The sequence below is a fragment of the Carcharodon carcharias genome, chromosome 12 (assembly GCF_017639515.1).
Source record: "Carcharodon carcharias isolate sCarCar2 chromosome 12, sCarCar2.pri, whole genome shotgun sequence".
In the NCBI taxonomy this organism is placed as follows: Eukaryota; Metazoa; Chordata; class Chondrichthyes; order Lamniformes; family Lamnidae; genus Carcharodon; species Carcharodon carcharias.
Genome location: NC_054478.1, coordinates 112,371,972 through 112,382,110, shown reverse-complemented (window position 1 = coordinate 112,382,110; position 10,139 = coordinate 112,371,972). Strand labels below are relative to the sequence as shown.

General features: G+C 40.1%; 1 protein-coding gene across 1 annotated transcript; it reads left to right on the top strand.

Annotated features, from left to right (window-relative positions):
* The first annotated feature begins 463 nt into the window (after positions 1-463).
* On the top strand, positions 464-4,110 carry LOC121284916 (gamma-crystallin S-1-like). The gene is made up of 3 exons (XM_041200814.1): positions 464-482; positions 2,708-2,956; positions 3,842-4,110. Exons 1-3 carry the CDS (start codon positions 464-466, stop codon positions 4,108-4,110), a joined length of 537 nt encoding a protein of 178 aa, XP_041056748.1.
* Positions 4,111-10,139: the final 6,029 nt, after the last annotated feature.

Genomic DNA, 10,139 nt, shown 5'->3' with positions numbered 1-10,139 from the left:
GCCAGTCCCACACGACTGCTCTGCAGCTTAGCTCCATTTCCTTTGTCCATTATCCTTTAATACCTTTAGTTAATAATAATCTATCAATCTCAGAGTTAAAACTTATAATTGATCTAACAGCAATTGCTGTTTGCAGAAGAGATTTCCAAACCTCTATCACCCTGTCTAGCTCAAATTTTTAGACTATGTCCTAGACTTCCTAAATAGGAGAAATATTTTCTATTTATTTGGCTTACCTGTTTCCCTCAATATCTTGAAAACTTCAATCAAATCACACCTTAACCTTCTAAATTCAAGGAAATAAGATCCTAGCCTGCATGATTTCTCCTGGAGCCCAAGTATCATTCTGGTAAACCTATTCTACACTCCCTCTAGAGCTAATTTATTCTTCCTAAGGTGTGGTGCTCAGAATTATTCACAGTACTCCATGTGAGGTCTAACCAGAGTTTTGTATATATGGAGCATGACTTCTACCCACTTGCATTTAAGTCCTCTAGACATAAAGGCCATCATTCCATTAGCCTTTTTAATATATTCTGTACCTGTTGATGACATTTTAATGATCAATGTATATGGTCACTAATTCCATTGTTTCTAGCTTTTTACCATATGGAAAGTATACTGTTCTATCCTTTTCGATCCAAACTGAATGACTTCACCTTGCCTATATTGGAATCCACGTGCCATAGCTTTTCCCGTTCACGTAATCTATTAATTTGTAATTTCATCCTTCTATCTACACTCTTTGCAATACCGCCTATCTTTCTGTCATTAATAAACTTGAATACTCAGCTTTATATTTCATCATCTAGGTCATTAATAAATACTGTGAATATTTGACAGCTCAATACAGATTGTTAAGAGATACCACTAGTCATATACTACCAATTTGAGTAACTGCCCACTATCCCTTCCCTGTTCTCTTGTCATTCAGCCAAATTCCTAACCAGATCAAAAATTTGCCTTCCATTGCATGAACTTCAACTTTGGTTAAAAGTCTCTCTGAAGGGATTTTATCATATGTTTTCTGGAAGACCATATTAATAAAATCCATAAACATTTCCCAGTCCAATACCTTAGTCATATCTTCAACAAATTCAATCAGGTTTGTCAGGCATGATTAAGAGATTCAAGATGGAGGCATCTTTAGCAGTTTTGTTTGAAATAGAGAGAGTCTTGTCATCCAGATACTCCAGCATTCTGCAGTCTAGACACACACTCTGCCTTGTCTTAGACTAGCCATATGTATGTATTTATTTATTTAATCAAAGTGTTTATTCAATGATTACTTGTTGTTATATCAAGTCATTCAACGAGTTAAGCTATAAATTTAATGCAATACATATACTTTCCCAATCCTAGTTTAAACTATTGCCCAAGTGTCAGGAAAACCTCACCAAAACTATTTAAAACTCACCAAACTATTACCTATCTACTTAACTAATTAATGCTTCTGGACTTCAGTTCTCAGGTCTCACTGTCTTTCTCTCCCTCTATCACACCAATCTTTGTTCTTGAAAAGAGCAGAACAGCATATCTTCCCTCACTGTGTCAAATACCCTCACTCACCAAATTTTCAGAGTTAAGTAAATACTCTGTCATGTTGGACTTCATGCTACTTATTATATTTGATTACTTAACTAAGTTAGTAACTGAAAAGCTAACTGAATAGAAAGTTATGGTCGCTTAACTTGGAAACAAAAGAAGAGCGCTCACCAGATACTGGAGATGAAAGAAAATAATGAAAAATAGCACTTGTCTTCCCTTCTGCATGGAATTTCCACTTGTACCAAATACCCAACTTAGCACTGTGTTGATGAAGCATTCTGTTGTTCAGTATCCCTTGAACAGGGTCATTCCAGAGCCTCTTTTCACCTTCAGTGATTTTGTTTTATGTAACCACATTCTAAAAAAATTACTTCGATCACATTATCATTGGCCTTTCTATTCCTCTGTTTACTATTTTAAAGTGGCTTCAGCTAAACTGAAATTTAGAACCAAATGAAAGGTCCCATGCAACAAAAGAACACATTAAAATATGAAACTGAGTACAGATTGTAACCAGTGTTAATAAATACCATCCATGAAACCAAATAGATACATGTAGTGATAAAAACTTCGGGGCTTTGGAGCACAATATGAAATCCATTACACTGGCAGTTATCAGCATATTATGTAGAGTGCTGTAAATAAAAAAAATCCTTCTCTTGAATATATCGACCTGCATTTTGACCAGCTTTGGAGTCTACTGCAATAATTACACTTAAATATTGGAAACATACCCGGGTTCACGTGTTCGCCAATTTCAGTTTAAGTACAGCATCGGGAACACAACGGATTCCAATGCGTTGTTACTTGTTCTGTTCAACAATTAAAATGACATGGAGGCAAAACGCATTCAATTATACATAGGTGCCTTAAAATGGTTTTCTTTACAATGAGCGTATGTGACTTGCGTTTTGCTGCTTTTGTGCTGAGTTCAAACTATTGCAATCATTAAAATAACAAAAGTACAACATTACAGTACATCTCTGACTAGCATATAAATACCAAGCTGTGTGAAGCAGTGAAACATTCTGTCAGTTACTAAGCTAACTCTCAGCTCAAAATGGGAAAGGCAAGAATAAATCAGAGTTTATATATTTTATTTTTCATTAAGTATTGTCAAGTTGCCAAATTATTAATTATTAAAACTTTCTTTTTCCACAGATCATCTTTTACGAGGACATGAACTTCCAGGGTCGGCACTACGAGTGCAGTACTGACTGTGCTGACCTGCAATCTTACTTCAGCCGTTGTAACTCCATCCGTGTTGAGAGTGACTGGTGGGTGGTGTATGAGAGACCCAATTACATGGGATACCAGTATGTCCTGAACAGGGGAGACTATCCTGACTACCAGCGCTGGATGGGATTCAATGACTGCATCAGGTCATGTCGCTCCTACCCATATGTAAGTTACCTTTGTTGCTTTGTGTTTTCTACCCAAACTGATACTGAGAAAATGATCAGTGTGCTCAACTTTTGAGTTTGTGCGCATCAGCTCTGAAGAGCCATTGGCTGTTTTCACTTTCTCCAGTGATAGTTAACAGGTAGTGGATTGCCTGCCTGTCACACACACAGCCTGATTTACCAATCCACTAACATGTATTTCTGCCACTGCCAGAAGTTAGGAACAGCCATTGTAATTTGGTACCTGCTGTTATACGAGTTGGTTCTTAAGTCAATAGTTATGCAAACTGGGAAGTTAGTTCTGGGTGTCATATCGGCAGCCTGTTGCAAAACGCAAGAGCATCTGAGGTATAATCGGATATATTTATTTGTAATTAATCAGATAACTGAAAGCCAAATTGATGCATTAACAGTGTAGAAAGTAATAAGGTCGTCTACAGATAGGCTAGACATGGCAACAACTAGCTGACAGACATACTTGTACTCACCCCATTCATCCTACTGTAATTGTTTAATACATTATAGAAAAGAGAAAGCTGCCCCCATGCAGAAAAACAGAGGAGTCTCATCCGAATAGGAACCAGAAGCACATTTAGATTTTTACTGATATTGATAAACCTCTGTCTTTGTGCACCAACTAACATCAGTCCCTTGTGCACTTTTACACACACTTCACTGATTAACTGTATAAAATTACATAGAAGCTGCTAGTTAGTAACATGTCTCAAATATAATTAACCTATTGAATTGGTGTTAATAAATTATCTCAGCTTTTCTCTCATTATTGATGTCATCATCTGGGCTCCGTTATATTCCTTCCTTTACCTTTTTCCTCTTTTCCTACATATACCAAATTTTCAGTTTCATCTTATTTTTATTACAGGACCAAGGTGGAAACTACAGAATGAGGATTTACGAGAGGCCTGACTTTGGAGGACAGATGATGGAATTCACGGATGACTGTCCATCTGTCTATGATCGTTTCCGTTACCGTGACATTCACTCTTGCCATGTGATGGACGGTTACTGGATATTCTATGAACATCCCAACTACAGAGGCCGACAGTACTTCCTGAGACCCGGTGAATACAGGAGATACGGTGACTGGGGCGGCTACAGTTCAATTATCGGATCTTTCAGGCGCATGAGAGATTTCTAATCTGTTATTGTTTAACATGACCTTATTTTGCTGAATCATTTGTCCACATAATAAAATACATTCGATTACACTGTCACCTCGTTTAAGTCACTTACTTTTGGACCCTTGAAGAAATTGTTCAACACAGTGCTTGTATGGTGTCTGCATGCAGAATATTTCACTAGTTTATGGGATTAGCATTAAAGGGAAACATTACAGAAGCAGAAAACACACGGGTCAAGATCCTGTCAGAAAAGCGAGAGTTGGTCAATAGAACCAACTGTGACCTTGCTGGTGTTTGTGTGGTCAATAGGGGATCATCCTTTTCTATTGGACAAGCAGGCTCCTCTTCCCCAGCTGAAAGCTGAATACTTTCAGCTTTCCTGAGGCGGCTATGTTTCAGCTCACTGGGTCGAACAGCCTCCGGTATTCCCCCAGTGAATCCGTGGACTGGAAAAGCGGGAACTTGCAAGACATGTAGTCCCCACCCTCAGCACCTCCCCCTCTGAGGTTTCTTGAGCACAGGAGTGATGAAGAAAATTTGAAGGAAATAGGGAACAACACCAGAGGAGAGGAAGCCATTAAGAATGTCCCTTAACGCGGGAGCCAAGAAGGGAAGTTAGGGTGTCATTAATTTAGTGGGACGAGGCTCAAGGGATCATCAGATGGTTCTCATGGACAAGATGAGCTTGGAGAGGGCATGAGGGATGATAGGAGAGAATCTAGAGAAAAATGCAAGACCAGGCTTACGGCTAGGGAGATCTTCAGAGGAAATGGCTGCGTAGTCTAGTGGAAGTATTACAGAGGCAGCCACACAGAGAATACTCCAAGAGATTTTCATTCATTAAATCAAAAACACATTAGGAGCCATATCACATGACAAAAATACCTTAAGCAGCTTTGTTTGAATAAGGTCTATTCCTGCTATTAGTTCATGTGTATTTCAAAGATTCAAATATGTGAAGAGCCTGGAGATAATGTGAGATTGTGAAAGGTGCTTTATAAATGCAAATCTTCCTTTCTTTCAAACCAATCTATCACCTACCACCATCCCTCAACTGATGAATAAGTACTCCTCCACTTTGAACACCACTTGGAAGAGACACTGAGAGTTGAAATGGCAAAAATTGTGCTTTGGGTGAAAATCTTCAATATGGGCTTCTTGGTAGCTCCAGTCCTGAGCGAGCTGACTGAGTCCAGAAGGAAATATCTCCTAGTCTGGACTTGTGGCAGGTGGTGAGAGAACCAACATAAGGGACAAACCTTGGCATCATCCTCACTAATTCACCTGTTCCAAATGTATCTGTTCATGACGCCATTCATAAGTGTGACCCCCGCACAGTCACCATGCAGATGAAGCCTCACCCTCACACTGAGAACATCCTCTATTATGTTGTGTGGCACTATAATCCTGCTAATGGAACAGACTCAGAACAGACCTATCAGTCCAAAACTGGGCATTTATGCGGTGTCGTGGGCCATCAACAGCATTTGTATTTCAGCACAATCTGTAACTTCATGGATCAGCATGTTCTTCACTCTACCAATACCATCAAACCAAGACATCAACTTGGGTTCAATGAGGCATGCAGGACAGCATGCTAGGATCAGCATGTTGTGTACCTAAAAATGAGGTGCCAACCTGTGAAGCTAGAAAAGAGGACTACAAACATATTAAACAGCAGAAACAGCATGCTATAGACAGCACTAAGTAATCACAAACACAACGGGTCAAATCAAACCGCTGCAGTCCTGCTATATCCAGTTGTCAATGGTGCCACATAATTAAACAACAAATGGGAGGAGGAGGATCCACAAATATCCTAATTTTGAATGATGGTGCAGCCTTGGACATGAGTGCAAAAGTCGAAGCTGGTGTGTTTATAACCAACTTCAGCCAGAAATGCCATCTCGGCCTCCCCCTGAGGTCTCCAAAATTAGAAACTAAACTCACTCAATATGATATCAAGAAATGGCTGAGCACAATAAGCACAGAGACTGTGTTGATGATATATGATCCAGGACAACTCGTATCCCTAACCATGGTGTTCTGTAAAGCTACAAAATTGTAATCTAGCCAACAATGTGGAAAATTGTCCAGATATGTTCTGCCCATAAAAAAAGCAGGGCAAATCCAATCGGTCAGTTACTGCCACATCAGTCTACTCCCAATCATCAGCAAAGTGATAACGCAGTTGATGACAACTGCTATCAAGTGGCACTTACTCAGCAATAACCTGCTCACCAATGCTCAGTTTGAGTTCCACTTAGTTACAGAATTCATTAGAATCTTGGTCTAAACATGTACAAAAGAGCTGAACTCGAGGTGAGGTGAGAGTGAATTCATGGCAACATTTGGATGAGTGCTGTATTGAGGAGCCCTAACAAAATTGAAGTCAATGTGAATCAGGGGAATACTCTCCACTGACTAGATTCATACCGAGCAGAAAAGGAGATGGTTGTCAATGTTGGAAGCCAATTATTTCAACCCAAGGACATCACTATAGAAATTCCTCAGGGCAGTGTCCTAGGCCCAACAATCTTTATCAATGACCATTCCTCCATCATAAGGCCATGAACAGGGATTCTTCCAGATGATTGCAAGGTGTTCTGTTCCATTCATTACTTCACAGACACTGAAGCAGTCCATGCCTGCATGTAACAAGACCTGGATAACATTCAGGTATGATTTAATAAACAGCAAGTAATGATCATTTCATGAATGTGACAGTCAATGACCATTTCCAGCATGAGATGATTTAACCATCTTCCGCTGACATTCAATGGTATTATCATCACTAAATTCCCCACCACCTACATATGGGTGGTCAACATTGACCAGGAATTTAATGAGAGTAGCTATATAAGTACAATGGCTGTAAGAAGAGGTGAGAGAGTGAGAATGCAGTGGCAACTAACTGACTTCCTGACTTCCCAAAGCCTGTCCACCATCTGCATGGCACCAGTTAGTCATGTGAAGGGATACCTCCCACTTGCCTGATGTGTATAGCACCAACAGTACTCAAGAAACTCCCTACCATTCAAGACAAAGCAGCCTACTTAATTGGTATCCCAACCATTGCTTTAAACATTCATTCCCTCCACCACCATTCCCTCCACATGACAGGAGTGTGAACCTTCCATGTGATGTAGGTGCACCCACAGTGCTAGTAGGATGCAAGTTCCCAGATTTTGACCCAGCAACAGTGAAGAAATGGTGATATAACTCAAAGTCAGTTACTGCATGGTGTTATGAGCAAGTGAAGAGGATTAGGGTCTCTTTCCTCTTTTCCCACTCCTCGTTTGACTGCAACAGTTTTTTTTAAAAGCATGTGCTTGCCAGTTCAATGAGCATGTAACTGTTTATGTGCTGAGACTGTAAAAAGCACACACAGCAGGTTTCCTTGAGTTTTTAAAAACAAAAGAGAATAGTATTTATTGCACTTAATCCGGTCTAAGTAAAATAATAGAAAAGGTTCCAACTTTCATGCAGGCACACACACTTGAAGTTCACATGTACACAAATAGATTACAGAGTGGAAGGATAGATTTAGCAATTTAAAGTCCAGTAAAGTGAAAGGGGAATATGGATGCTGAAGGTTGGTGACTTGGCTGGCTTCAGTGGTCCTTCTGAGTTTGGTGTTAAGGCAGTGAAGATGGCTACAGTTGATTTATTTTTCCTTCTGAAGACAGCAGCTGCTAGCATGATTCTTTACTCTCTGCTTGTGGCATACGGAAAGTTAAACAGCAGACAGGGCTCAAAACTTTCAAGTTAAATGGAGAATGAGAGAAAGAGAGAGGGAACCCACTCAGGGTCTTGCTTCTTCAGCATCCCATTTGTTTGCACTCTGGTCTTCAGAGAAAACAGGTATTTAAACACACAAAGCATTAGCTGGCTTGTCAAATGACCCTGTTTCTCCAACTGCCCAGTGACTCAATATGGTCATGGCTAGCGGATTCCAATTGTTTAGCTTGCATAGTTATATCACATCTGGGCACATTCCTTTCATAGCCAGAATCCCATTTTCCAAGTGATTATATCTAATGGTTTATCTCCACCCAGTTGAGTATGCAGGTGATTGGTGGGATGCTTTGCTAATGGGGTAGGAGATGGCCCCCATTCATAAACTATTCCAGTGAGCCTTTGCAGGTAGATTATCTCAATTTCAATGGCTTTGGAATGTAGAAAGTACAGTGATGCAAATGTTTAGCCAAATTTGACTGTGATTTCAAGTCATCGGAATGCGGCTTTAGTCTTGCACAATTTACTACAGGCCAAAATGAAAGGTGTAGGCTGAAGCTGGGCCCTCCCTGCTCATAACTGTTCAAGGTCATCCTTAAAGATTATCTGCCGTCTCCTCAGTTGCAGTTAGCAGCAGCCCATGCTTTTGCAAATTGGAAGGAGCCAGACACATAAAAATCCTCGAGTATTGCTGAAAAAAAGAGAGATTTTTTGTTGAAGCTTTTGGTCTTACGCTTATCAGGGCAATTCACAAGAAAATATAATGTTAGGGGAAACAACATATTTATTATGTATGAGAAGTGATTGCTGATTGGTTGGAAAGTGGAGTCTGGTAGAGGCATTGCCATAGGGAATGCATCAGTTGATGGTGACTGACAGTTAACCACCAAGCCTTGTTTGAAATTTAAACCAGGCAACTTGACTCTGGCCAAAACATTGCCCTGGGGAATGAACCAATGAATGGCTGTCACTTATTTTGTTTAGCTGAAACAGGTGCAATGTGTGCACATGTTCTTTCTGTTTGCAAGGAAAGGGGCCCTACTTATTAATATATAATTACACCATGAAACATCCAGTTTCAATTTTTGCTTAAATTTTTAAGATACCTTGCCCTTCCAGGGTAATCAGTGGTACACTGGACATGTTTTAGGGCCGAACAGGTAAGTTATCTATTTAATTTCTCCAACAGTTTATTAAACCGAAGGTTGTGCCAGTTTTCATTTCCAAATGTAGCGATAATGACAAGGTGAGACACAATCCCATGATTGAGTAAACATTTATGCAAGATGCGATTGAACAGATTGGTAACACAGTTACGAATTTATGCTGTGCCCTACATGGCGCTTGGCTGAGACCCGCAAATTTCTTTAATTTTTTGATTTGATCCATTTATGCGGCGATATTGCTTCAATAGACGATCGCACCATAAACAGTGCCTATTTGAAACATCTCCGTACCATAAACTCACTTAAGTGGAAGTGGTTTGGCACCACTAAACACACAACAAATCTCTCTGACCATGTATTCTCAGAAAGCAAGGAGTTTGTCCTTGCTCATGGTTTCAATTTTGGTGTGCCTTCATTCCAAATCAAATAGGAAGAGGTATTTGCTGAGTTGGAACTCCTCCACTCCCACCTATCCCATCACAAACTAGCGGCCATTGAAGATGCTGAATCCTTGAAAGTGCACCTAGCTGATCTAGCACATACATGTTGCAGGATTCCATATGACCTGTCTGATTTTCACATGCAGCGCACAAGTCTTATAGAGTCGCAAGGCCTTAAATCCAACCCGGGCATACACATCAGTGAACCTAACAAAGGTATGGGAATAGTCATCCTTAACAAGCATGATTATTTCAAAAAAATGCACACCATTCTTAATGACAGGTCCAAATTTGTTTCCATTGTAACTGCCACTCAACATGACCAGTCAGCCTTGCTCGAAAGTAACCAAAAAAAAGCTTGCTGGACTTGTGTAAGAGCGATGAGTTGTCGCGTGATATATATTACAGGGTTTGTCTTCACAGCTCACAGCATCCACATATGTATGGGCTGCCCAAGACACACAAAAGTGATGACCCTTTATGCCCTTTCTTACTATGATCATTTCTGCACAGCATGAATTGGCCAAATCCTTGGGCAAATTGTTACAAGTGGTTTTGAGCAAGTTTTCCACATACACGATGAAGGACTCCTTCATATTTGCTAAGATAACACAGGTCTTACATGTCGATAGCAATCTGTAATCATGTGCTCATTTGACATTGCTAGCCTATTCATGGTGATCTAGACCCGCCACCATTGCT